This window comes from Bison bison, unplaced genomic scaffold (genome assembly GCF_000754665.1).
Source record: "Bison bison bison isolate TAMUID 2011002044 unplaced genomic scaffold, Bison_UMD1.0 scf7180017863887, whole genome shotgun sequence".
NCBI classification, from domain to species: domain Eukaryota; kingdom Metazoa; phylum Chordata; class Mammalia; order Artiodactyla; family Bovidae; genus Bison; species Bison bison.
In genome coordinates, this window is record NW_011494459.1 from 137,264 (window position 1) to 149,740 (window position 12,477).

At 45.7% G+C, this 12,477-nt stretch overlaps 1 protein-coding gene across 2 annotated transcripts in view; it reads right to left on the minus strand.

Annotated features, from left to right (window-relative positions):
- Positions 1-1,412: 1,412 nt before the first annotated feature.
- Positions 1,413-12,477, minus strand: part of CTNND2 (catenin (cadherin-associated protein), delta 2) — a 914,052-nt gene continuing 902,987 nt past the window's right edge. For both annotated transcript variants that reach the window (XM_010833758.1, XM_010833759.1), the window contains 2 exons: positions 8,015-8,088; positions 1,413-2,571 (listed from right to left, as the gene is read on the minus strand). In XM_010833758.1, the coding sequence (XP_010832060.1) occupies positions 2,311-2,571; positions 8,015-8,088 (335 nt within the window). In that variant the 3' untranslated portion in view covers positions 1,413-2,310. The remainder of the gene's footprint in view (positions 2,572-8,014; positions 8,089-12,477) is intronic.

The window sequence follows — 12,477 nt, forward strand, 5'->3', positions numbered from 1 at the left end:
GTAGGGGCTCTGGGACACACATGAACTTCTCCCTGCACAACCTAAGCCCGGGAATGCATCCTTCTGATTCCTTTTGGAGAAGCTAAACCAGCTATTCAGTTATGCACAAATTACGTCTATACCTCGTCTCTGCCTTGATGAGCTTTACTATTTCGTTCTATGACAGGAATGGAATGGAAACACTGTCCTTGAAGCTACATATTTCTCTCTCTCTACAGGGGCTGGGGACTTCCCTGGTGGCTCAGACGGTAAAGTGTCTGCCTACAATGTGGGAGACCTGGGTTTGCCCCCTGGGTCGGGAAGCTCCTCTGGAGAAGGAAATGGCAACCCGCTCCAGCACTGTGGACAGAAAATCCCGTGTACAGAAGAGCCTGGTAGGCTACAGTCCATGGGATCCCAAAGAGTTGGACACGACTGAGCAACTAAACTTTCACTTTCACAGGGGCTGGAGCCTTCCTGGGAGGGGACTCAGAAAGGTGTCTTCCTATAGTAGATAGTGCAAGAAGGTCCACCTTGTGAGTAACTGTAGGACAATTGATATGAAAATGTCTGTCTACTCTTCTGTCCTGGAAATGAGTTTTGCATTTGCACAACTATGCATGAACAAGAAATCTTTTGGTTGCTATTAAATTTGGAGAAAGAACCGTGAATTTTAGACTCTGAGTTGAATTAAACTATGTAGAAGCGAAGGGGAGAAAGTTTTAAAGGAAGATGGCAGCCAATTTCTTTTGTTATTTAATGTTTTATTTTTTCAAGAACAGTTAACATTTACTAGGCACCTATTGGCCTCAGTCACTTGCATCTAAAGAGCAAAGCTAAGTTACCCCCAGCCCGTGTCCTTTTGAATGGTTAGCCTTAACGTCTTAGCTCTGTTAACCATATTCTACCATTAGCTTCAAGTTTGCTTTTAATCATCTAAATCCGTAATTGTCTACTGCTCCCTGCCACACGAACAAAAAAGTTTCAGGGGGAAATAAGGTGAGCAGTTTACATTTTCCGTGGATATTTCAAGTAATTGGCCCCAAAGTGAAATTATTGAGTTGGCCATGGTTTTATCATGTTCTGAGGGCATTAAACATGAAAGGAGATGGGCACGTAGAAAGGCTTGGTATCCAAGAACGTGTGAATATGTGAAAATCCTATAACTTTACTTCCACTGGCTTAATATCCTGAGTCACTAGATGGTCAGAGAGATAGAGTACAAAAGGAACAAACTGATGTACATTTATACTAAAAAGCAAAAACAAAGTTTGTACAAGATGAATAGCAAATGAAATTGCTTCTATCAAAATAAAATCTCACACAGGTCATTTTTGTACATACGTGGACACACACCCACACACGCAGACACACAAGCAAGAATGTGTATTTTTGTCAGATAGGTCCTTGGAAATAGACATTCTTAGCAAATATGGATGACAGATCAATTGTAATTTATTTTCTTTTAACACTGTATCATCATAAAGAAAACTGGTATAAATGAAAAAATCTATTTCAAATATCTACATCTAAAATTTTAGGCAGTGAAAAAGCACTTTGTTGACAAGGAGTGTGGAATGATGGATGTTAATTGTCAGAAACTGCTGAATGCCTTGTTTAGTTGCCACAAACAAATTCACATATCAGAACGAACAATACTGCTAAATATTCCTTTTTTTTCCCCATTTTTTTTCCCTGTTAAAACTTTACTGGGAGGAAGAAAAAAGAAAAACTGGAAATCCATACATCTTTCAAAAGTTTGAAATTGAAGCAATATTTAGAACCATTGATGAGGAGTCGCCGAGGCATTGGTGTAATATACACAATGCTCTTGTCTTCTTTAATCTGTAATGTACATCGAATACTTTACAACAATGCATTAACAAAAGGCAAGAAACGTCTTGCTGTACAGAGGAACCCCAATGCAACTTGAAGCCTAGAATCACAACGGATGGAGAGAGTAAACAAAGCGTGACAAGCCGTCCCTCTAAAGTGTGTGAACTATGTCACCGCCTCTGTGCTTATAACCTTCGTGCCCCGTCACCCCGACCGCCTCCCGTGCTGCCTTCGGCCACATCCCGTGGAAAGCACTTTTTAAGACTCTACAGCCCGAACTAGAAAGGTGTAGCCCGATGTCAGATTGAGGATCACTTTCTACTGACTTTCAAGTGAACGTTCATGGAGCTTTCTAAAATAGCTCTTAAATGTTTCCTTCCTGGGTATCCCAGCCTTCCTATGGAACAGGCTTTAACAAACTAAATTTGCAGGGGGGAAAAAAAATAGCAATGTCTGTGGTCTGCATGCACATGCACGGTTCCCGGGGTGCCCGCCTCACACCCAGGAGTCGGGGGAGGCCGGGTAGTGGCTCGTTTCATAGTTCAGTTCGCTGTAGGGTCGGGCGGCTGAGTAGAAGTCGACGTAGTTGCCGGTGGACTTGAGCCCCAGGTGCATGGCGTACTCGCTGGCGGGAGGGCGGTGGTGGACCTGGTCCTCGAAGAAGGACTCGTCGTAGTTTCTCGTGGAATTCGGAAACGGCTGGTAGGTCTCGTAGTCTTTTCTGCTGGGCTCCTGTGGGGCTGGCTGTGCTGAAACCTGCCCAGGAAAGGAGAACCACCTGGGTTAGCGCGTTTGCCCTTGACCCGCCCTTGACCCCCACAGCCGACGCCCTTGACCCTCCCTCAAAGTCAAGGCTCTGAGCGTCCTCCATGTGGTCAGATGCCAGGACTGCACTTCCCTGACTGACTTTCTGTTTCACAGTTGGCTCCTGAGTCCACATGCTGTCATTCCAAATAACCTTTTTATAAAACTACTATTCTGGCAAAGTACACATAACATAAAAGTCACCATGTTCATCATGTTGTGTATAACTCGGTGGCATTAAGTACTTAAGTTGCCTGGGCCACCGTCAATACCAAATGTTTTCAGAACTTTTTCATCACTGCAAACAAAAACTTATATCCATTCAGCTTAAGTCCCCATCTCCCCTTTTCTTAGCTCATGGCAATCACCATTCTATTGACACTTTCCATCTCTGTGAATTTGACTAGTCTACATACCCCATATAATTGGAATAATACAGTAGTTGTCCTTTTGTGTTTGGCTTCTTTCACTTAACCTCCTCAAAGTTATAGTTAATATAATGTCCTCAAGGTTAATCCATGTTGCTGCAAGTGACAGAACTTTCTTGCTCTTTAAGACTCAATAATATTGTATGGAGATTCTGTGTTTGTTCATGTATTCATCCATAGATGACAATCATGATTTCTACTTTTTGAATAATGCTGCTATTAACACGGAAGCACTAGGATTTGTTTGGCTCCCTGTTTTCAATTTCTGGTGGGGTAATGTAAAAGAGTTGGACACAACTTGCTGACCACATAATATCAACAGCAAAAAATGTACCAAGAAGTAGAATTATTGGATCTGATGGCAATTCTATGTTTAAGTTTTTGAGATGCAGCCCAAACTTCCAAGACAGTTGAATCATTTTACCACCGGTTGTTCAGTCATTAAGTCAGTTGTGCCTGCCTCTTTGCGACTCCATGGACTGCACCACACCAGGCTTCTCTGTCCAACACCAACTCCCAGAGGGTGCTCAAACTCATGTCCATTGAGTCAGTGATGCCATCCAACCATCTCATCCTCTGTCGCCTCCTTCTCCTGCCCTCAATGTTTCCCAGCATCAGGGTCTTCCCCAGTGAGTTGACTCTTCGCATCAGGTGGCCAAAGTATTGGAGCTTCAGCTTCAGCATCGGTCCTTCCAAAGAAGATTCAGGGTTGATTTCCTTTAGGGTTGACTGTTTTGATCTCTTTGCTGCCCCCGGGACTCTCTTAACCTTTTCTAAATTAAAGATGTATACCCTAGATTCCACAGAACACAAATAGTTTCTGTTCATCTTCCCTGCATTTTTCTCCATCACACCTCAGTGCTGTAATCCCAGATGAAGAGAAAGTGAAGATGTACAAGGTCTCAGGGTCACTTGGGCATCTTCCTGCCAGCTCGGAGGGCTGTGGTCAGTACATCTCTGGAGGATGGAAGCTTCTTGCTAAAAGGGCCATCCCATTACACCTGCCCAAGTGATGTACCACAGCCTTAGAAGGAATCCATTCAAAACAGTTTACACCAGCAGTCCCCAACTTTGTGGCATCAGGGACCCATTTAATGGAAGACAATTTTTCCACAGACAGATGTAGTGGGGAGGATGCTTTCAGGATGATTCAAATGCTTTATATTTATTGTGCACTTTTTTCTATTATTATTACATAAGCTCCACCTCAGATCATCGGACATGAGATCCCTGGTCTACACTCTGAAGGATCAAAATGTTTCCTAACTTGGTTCATTTAAGAATTTATGTGACAGGAATCCACACAATCTTGTAAAGCAATTATCCTTCAATTAAAAATAAATTTAAAAAATTGATGGGGCTCGAGAATAACATGGGATTATGAAGCCTTTGGTTGGGGGGACAGGGGTCTTCAGAATTGACCAATGTCCTCCAGCCCCACTCAGTGCTCCCTATTTCCACTCTTGTCCACTGCAGGTTGTTGTCTGATCAAGGGGGCCTTGAGGGGCTAAAGGGATCACAGGAGCTTTGAGAGCAGAGAAGTCTGGAATTGGTTCTCTCCCTCCCCCCTGGCTTAAAGGACAGTAAAACAAAGAGTGATCATAGGCCAGTAATTAGCATTTTCAGGTGGAGCCCTGGCTTCCTGTGGCTCTGGGGTCCTTTCCTAAGCTCCAACAATGAGGATACCCTCAAGGCATGGGGCAAGGACCATACTCAGGGTTGCTGCATAGGGGCATCCACAAAACCCACAGGGAATGATGCGTGTGTGTGTGTGTGTGTGTGTGTGTGTGTGTGTGTGTGTGTGTGTGAAGGTCTGGTGGGAATGATGGAACCTGCCTGAAGAAGAACACTTTGATCACTTTGGAGTGGCCCTGGTAATTCCCTGCTAATTTAACTAAGGCTCAGCATGGAAACATCCTCTAGACATTGGTCTTCGTTAATAGATAATGATTTGTAATTAGTACGTTGTGTGTGAATGAATGCTTCTAATGACCTGCCCATAATTCTTCTCTTAAGTAAGCAAAACTCCCTCTTTCATATGTAATTGATTTACACGAATGAGTCGCAGAACTGCTCTTCAGAGAGGTGAACTTCATCACAGCTGCCATACAGAAGGGCTCACACTTCCAGTTCATGGTAGCTGAAAGAATGAGGTTCCTGCCCATCTGTGACAGTCCACAGAGCTCAGACGTGTGTCAGCCTGAGAGCCTGGGCACGAAGGGGGACTTCAGGATCTGCAATTAAACGCTGCTGAGGCCAGCTGCTCCCGATCATGGGCTAGGCTAAGGTGCCCTTTGCTGGTCTTTGAAAAGCTGGTGCCATGTGGAACTTTTCCACTCTGACGCAGTGTTGCTATCCAAGTGTGGAGCACGCACAGGGTTAGATTTGGGAGGTTTGGAAAAAGTACATGGGGAGAGAACTAAGACTTACTGTTTCTACTTCAGTGGGCACTATATTCAACATTAAACAAATTTGTCTTTATTTAATCTTGTATATATATATATACATACACATATTTATGTATGTACTATTACAGATACATATTGCATGTTTATGTCTGTCTATATCTATCCATCCTTCTGTTTATCCATGCGTGTGTATGTGTGTGTGTGTGTGTATGAAGTTGCTTCAGTTGTGTCTGACTCTTTGTGATGCTGTGGACTGTAGCCTGCCAGGCTCCTGTGTCCATGGGAGTCTCAGGCAAGAATACTGGAGTGGGTTGCCATGCCCTCCTCCAGGGGATCTTCCCCACCCAGGGACTGAACTCAAGTCTCCTGGGTCTCCTGCGCTGGCAAGTGGTTCTTCGCCACTAGCACCACCTGGAAGCCCATGTGGCCATCTATCACCCACCTCTTCATCTGTCTAATCTCCCTCCTTCTCTCCCTCAACCCTTCTCCCCTCAGTCTCTCCCTCTCTTCCTCCCTCCTTCACTTCCTCCTTTCCTTCCTTCCTCCATTTCCTTTTTTCTCTTTTCCTTCCTCTCCTTTCTTCCCATCCATCCTTTCATCCAATCCCTACTTTATAGGTGAAGAAACTGAAGGTCAGAGAGGCTGAGAAGCGTGTTCAGGATGCCACGGCTCGGGGTGGGGCAGGGCTGGGATTTGAATGCACGCCTGGCTGACTCCACGGTCCACATCCTCTCTGAGAGAGGGGTACAGTCTTGCTTGAGCTGAGGTGACCCCCACCTCAGGGTGCTAGCCTCACTGAATTGACTCCAGACCCTGTCATAAGAAGGGAGGCTGGTATATAGAGGAGACCAAGAAGTGATCTGACTTTTCTGTGCTGGTCTCAGTGGCTGGGGAGGCACGGCCAACGTCTGGGGGGGCTTCTAGGAAAGTTTCATACAAGGCTTGTAGCCCTCCTCCATTGTGGCTGCTTCTTTCATTTTTCCTTTTCACAACATGTTTCAAATTTCTTTTTGTTGCTATGTTCTCTCTGGACGGTGGACCTTTTTGGCTGGAGCAGAAGCTCATTTTAGTCTCTTATCTTGGGGAGTTACCTTCTTCAGTTCATCTGTATTGGTCATAACGGCCCATGTCAACCCCTTCTTGGGTTGAGTTCTGCAGTTCTGAGAGCTTGTGTGAATGAATCACCTAGGATGGCTGATGGCATCTGCGGTTGAAGGGATCAAATCTGCTCACTGGCCCAGTGGTATGGCCATTGGTTGATGAGATGCATTCACTGTGGAGTATGTTGGTTGTATTTGATCATTCAGGTGGTGCCAGCTGTTCAAAAACAGCACATTTCCCTTCCATGTCTCCTTTCATCTGGGTACAGTGATCAAGCAAGCAGCTTCCAGGTGTATCTTTCTGGTACAACCTTCCTGACACAGAGCAAGAGTGTGGATCTTCAGCAGAAGCCAGCTCTGACAATGATGGCCAGTGGCCAAGAGCTATAAAGACCATCAGTCCTTCTGTGATGACCACCATGGGGCAGGACAAGTGAGAAGTTATCGTTCAATAAAGGAGCAGAGGAGGTGCCCTCCTGCTTTTACAATTCCCACAGAACCACAGAGAAAATGAGCCATCAAGAAATATTTGCTAAATAAAACACACACACACACAAACACAGATAGATTCTTAAGTGTCTACCAGCCAAGGCTCCTCAAACTTGAACAGCCACGCAAAACACCTAGGCACCTAGCTAAAATGCAACTCCGCTGCAGAAGACCCTGAATGCGTGACGGTTACGGGGCCAGAGAGGTGTCTCTTCTGTGTTCCCAACAAGCTCCCAGGTGACGCTGATACTGCTGGTTCTCCCACGCGCCTGTGCAGCGAGGCACGACACAATGCCTTTCATTCAGTTGCTCACATTCAACTTGACGTGTCTATTTCACTGGTAACTGTCATGTGCAAGGAATGCTTTCTTCCCAAGGAGAACTGGCTGGGTTACAGGAGCGCCTTAATCCACGCCTAGTAATTAGACAATCTGTCTAGTAACCAGCATCTTACACTTGTACATTTGGGGCTTTCTTTCAGGTTTTGCATCACAGTAGGAAAATCTGCTTTCTACCACCAGATAATGCATGGGGTTGTAGTGAAATAAAGACTGCTTTCAAATTCGAGGCTGTTCTGTTGACTGCCACCACCCACGTGGATATGGAGTCACACATGAGTGGAGAGCAGTGGGGGACGTTATTTTCTTTTTCTGTTTTTTTTTTTCAGTCATGTCTGATTCTTTGTGATCCCATGGACTATAGCCTGCCAGGCTGTTCTGTCCATGGAATTTTCCCAGCAAGAATATTGGAGTGGGTTGTGATTTCCTCCTCCAGGGCATCTTCCTGATTCAGGGATCGAACCCATGTCTCTTGCATCTCCTGCACTGGCAGGCAGACTCTTTACCAACTATGCCACCTGGCAAGCCCTTTTATGCATGTTAAATATAAGCTAACTTCTCTTTTATGATTCCAAGCTATTTCACAGGAGACGAAGGGAGAAATGAACACCAACTTGCTGCCTCTCCTTTACCTGGTTATGTTTGATGTCTTCAGCGGGCGCACCATATGAATTCCTATACAAAGTTGAAATTCCAGTAGTTTGAGCTGAAAGGGAAACAAAAGTATTAGCAAAGAATGCAAGACTTCAAAGGAGGAATGATGGTTATCGAGGCCAGGTTTTGCCCTGACCACGCTTGGTGTCACATGGACCATTCCGAATGGAAGAAATTCTTTCGCCCTGAACACTTCATTTTACATACCGATATTAAGAAAGAAGAAGTTATGCACTAATATAAAATCCCCAAAGCCTGTCAGCCTCTTGCAATAACATTCAGCTTGGAGACGGGGTCAGGGCAGGCGCAGCAAACAGATGGTCATCTTGCCAGTGCTGCGGTCTTTTTTTTTTTTTTTTCTTGGTGAACACCGGCAGATAATAAAAGCCTGTCACCTGCACTGAAGCGTGCAGGAATCTGGATCGGCCTCTTAGCTTTTAGCTGAAGAATGACAAGAATGAAATTTCTAATTTGAGCTCACAGAAGGGCCTGATCATCGCTGAGACAGTTCATTTCTCAGCGGTCTGATGGACAGGCAGGAAGTCCCGCCCACCTTGACCCCGCACATCCGCGGTGCTGGAGTCCTGTTCCACGCAGAGACGGAAGCCCCGCATCCTGGCTTGTGACCAGCCTGTGGTCTAGACAAAAGGCGGGAAAGGTCTCCTCCAGCTGCCAGCAGCTTCTAAAGACCTGGGCAAGATGCCCACCTGGCTGCTTCCTCATCTGGGGCCTTTGAGACGCCTGCAGCAGGCCCTAAGGAAGGGCCCAGGGAAAGATGCCCTGTTATAGCTGCTAAAAGGTCCCAGTTTAAGAAAGCTCTGGAAAACACTGCCTGTCGAGTGTCAGCAGGCTATAAAACACTTTTGTTGTGTTTTGTCACTAAGTTGTGCCCAATTATTTTGTGACCCCATGGATTCTAGCCCCCAGGCTCCTCTGTCCATGGGATGTCTCAGGCAAGAATAGTGGAGTAGGTTGACATTTCCTCCTCCGGGGGAACCCTGTCATTTCCTCCTCCAGGGGATTTTCCCAACCCAGACATCGAGCCCACCTCTCCTGCATTGGCAGGTGGCTTCTTTATCTCTGAGGCACCAGGGAAGCCCATAAAACACTTAAGATATCAAGAAAAAACTTACCTTTTGCTTCTAGTATCTATGGGATCACGAAATAGGATGTCTCATCATCTCTTCTCTCACAGACACCAGTCACTCTAGACACTAAGTCAGCATAATCTATCACTCCGCCCATGATTATTACTAAAAGCACATAATAGCTGTGCAATAAAATTCTTCTTGGGAAATTCTGCTTAGAATGTGGGAGCTGACAGCCCATTTCCCACTTTAAAGCCACTCTGAGAGACTCTGGTTGAATGCCCATCGCTCCTGTCTTTGCATTACCATGGAAACCACCATCCCTTGCCTGGACCACTGCTACAGCATCCTCCTCAGCAGCCCGGCTTCCACTCTGCCTAATTGGCTCCTCCATCCACTCTGGTCCCAGCAGCTAAGCCATCATCTTGTTAGACAGATTGGACTATGTCACTGCAGTGTCCTGCTCTCTGTGATTATGGTAAAAGCTGAGCTCCCACTACTGTCTCTGAAGCTCCGTGTGATCTGGACCCCACCTGATTTCCTGCAGCATTTCCCATCCTTCTTCCCTGGTTCAGGGGGCTACCCTGGCCCTCCTTCCTGGCCTGAGCATCCAAGTTTATTTTGCATCCGAGATGTTAGTCTTCCTGAGCCTTCTCCTGGAACTTACATCCCCCAGTCTCTGGACTACCTCTCTTTATTGGTGTTCAGGTTTCAGCTCAAAGGACTCCTCCTTGACCTTGTTAGTTAAAGGAACCCCGCCCACTTGACACCCTCTGTCTCATGACCCCATTTATTTTCTCCATTACACCCAACACTGTTTGCTATTACCTTGTTAACAAGCTTGTCCCATTGTTTACCTTGTATATTACTTCCCTTTACCTAGGAGACAAGAAGTTCCTTGAGGACAGAGCTCCAACTGTTCTGCCACTTTTTTAGGTCTCCCCAGCCTCTGGGACAGTGCCTGGGCTCAGGGCATGCTCACAGAGTGAGTGCTTTATTTGCTGAGTGAATTAATGAACGAATGAGTAAACCTTAGAAAAATCTGCCTTTGGAGCTATCATCTGCTGATGGAAAATGTCACTTCAAGGACAAGGTGAAATTTTTTTTCCTGTTACTCAGAATAAAATGCATTTTTTGTGGGGGGGCAGAATGTGCATTCTCATAGCCTCAGTCTCTCTCCCTGTTGTGGCTTCTGAGCTAAAGATGTTCTACTGGAAGTTCCTCTCCTGCTTTTTGGCTCACTTCGTCTGTTTAAAGGAGACCGCGTAGCTGACACTGAACTTGTGGCCTCTCTGGACATGTGAAGCACATGTCTCTCCCGGGTGATCTGCCCTTCATGCATCTGAGCAAAGGGTAGACTGGTAGGAAAATACCTTTATTTTTTTGTAGAGGCCCCAATTTTGCTCAGTTGGTAAAGAATCTGCCTGCAATACAGAAGACCTGGGTTCGATTCCTGGGTCAGGAAGATCCCCTGGAGAAGGAAATGGCAACCCACTCCAGTATTCTTGCCTGGAGAATCCCCATGGACAGAGGAACCTGACAGGCTACAGTCCATGGGGTCACAAGAGTGACTTAGCGACTAAACCACCACCACCACCAACTTCCAACTGAATCAACGTACTGAAGATTAGAATGGCTTTAAAGGCATGATAGAAACAGAGACGTTGACAAAATGGGATCGACCATTGGATGCTAAGGTATTTGGGGAGCTCAGGTGGGAGGGCAAAATCCGCAGGTGAATTCTGAAGTCAGGCTGTGCAGCTGCTGGGATCACACAGCCCTCCTCCGATGTGTGCTTTTGAACACATAATGCTCCCAGGGAATCATGACCGCGAGAAATAGCTATAACAGTTCTGCATGCCTGAGTGAACAGCTGACTTTGGCTTTCCAAGGGCCCTTCAGTGGCAGATAAACAGGAGAGAAATGAGACGCCCCCTAAGCCAGAAAATGAATACAGAGAAGGTTGGGGCAGGGGGAGCCTGGAATAAAAACCCAGATGGATCTGCATTTCTGAGAGCTCAGGAGAGGGGATGATAACCCAGGCAAGAAACTGCTTTTCACTTTAAAGCTTTTACATGCTGCATTTTGAGGGTGAAGCTTCCCATGGTTTTCCCACAGCAAGTGGGGGAACGGTCTAGGATGTTTTGTGATGCCTGAGAAATAAGGAAGATGGGAGGTTTTCAGATATTTTTTCAATGCACTGAACTTTGAATGCCCCCTAGATTTATTGGGGAAGAAGAAAAAGTACTGCGTTCGATATGGAAGTTCTAAGAAGTCTGATCTGCAAGTAAACACTGAAATGATGGGTATTTGCTAAAGAGAAGTGGAGCAGAGGTTGGCAATTCATCATTTGCATTCCTACATGGAATGCTGATGCCTGCCCAGCTCGGCTGGGGACTTGTTCATACCAACATGTGAAAGTGAAAGACTCAGTTGTGCTGACCCCAGGGAAAGGATACTGGAGTGGGTAGCCTTTCCCTTCCCCAGGGGATCTTCCCAACCCAGGGATTGAACCCAGGTCCTCCCACATTGTAGGAGGATTCTTTACCGTCTGAGCCACAAGGGAAGCCCAAGAATACTGGAGTGGGTAGCCTATTCCTTCTCCAGGGGATTTTCCCAACCCAGGAATCGAACCGGGGTCTCCTGCATTGGGGGTGGATTCTTTACCAGCTGAGCTGCCAGGGAAGCCCATAAAAGAGGGCAAACACACCCTCCAATCTCACCACCCCCACCATGATCGCCAACACCCTTACTCCTAATACCCCCACGTCCTCCATCACCAGCACCACGACCATCATCACCCCACTGTCACCATCAACGTCATAGTGACAACAACTAACTTTATGCAGGACTTGTTGGCTTACAGGGCGCCTTCTTGTAGAAATACATTATTCAGTGATGATCTCGTGTACTTCTAGGCCTGCTGCAAGACTGACAGTAGAGTGTTGAACTGCGTTTTTAAGTATAGAGAAAAGTGTTGAAGCCTCTAAATAAGTTTGAAAAATGACATCTATCTCAATACTGGAGTTTTCAAGGTTCCTGCCATTTTCTAGGAAGATTAAACATCTAGAAATATGTTAGATTTTATTTCTTATTCTCTGATGTCTGCAGGAAATGATCATGTACCACTGGAACTATTTCAACGAAAACACACCCACATTGAAAAACCTTTTGAACGATTCTACTGGGTGAGAGAGTTAAAGAGAAAAGGTCAACTTAAATAACAACAAAGCAGTTGATTTCACAATTATTCTCATAATTATAGTCTCAATTTTTCATCCCTGCCTGATGGTGATGTGGCTACCTGGGGCAATAATAATCAAAAAAGAAGGCTCAGGTGAATTTCACTCCAC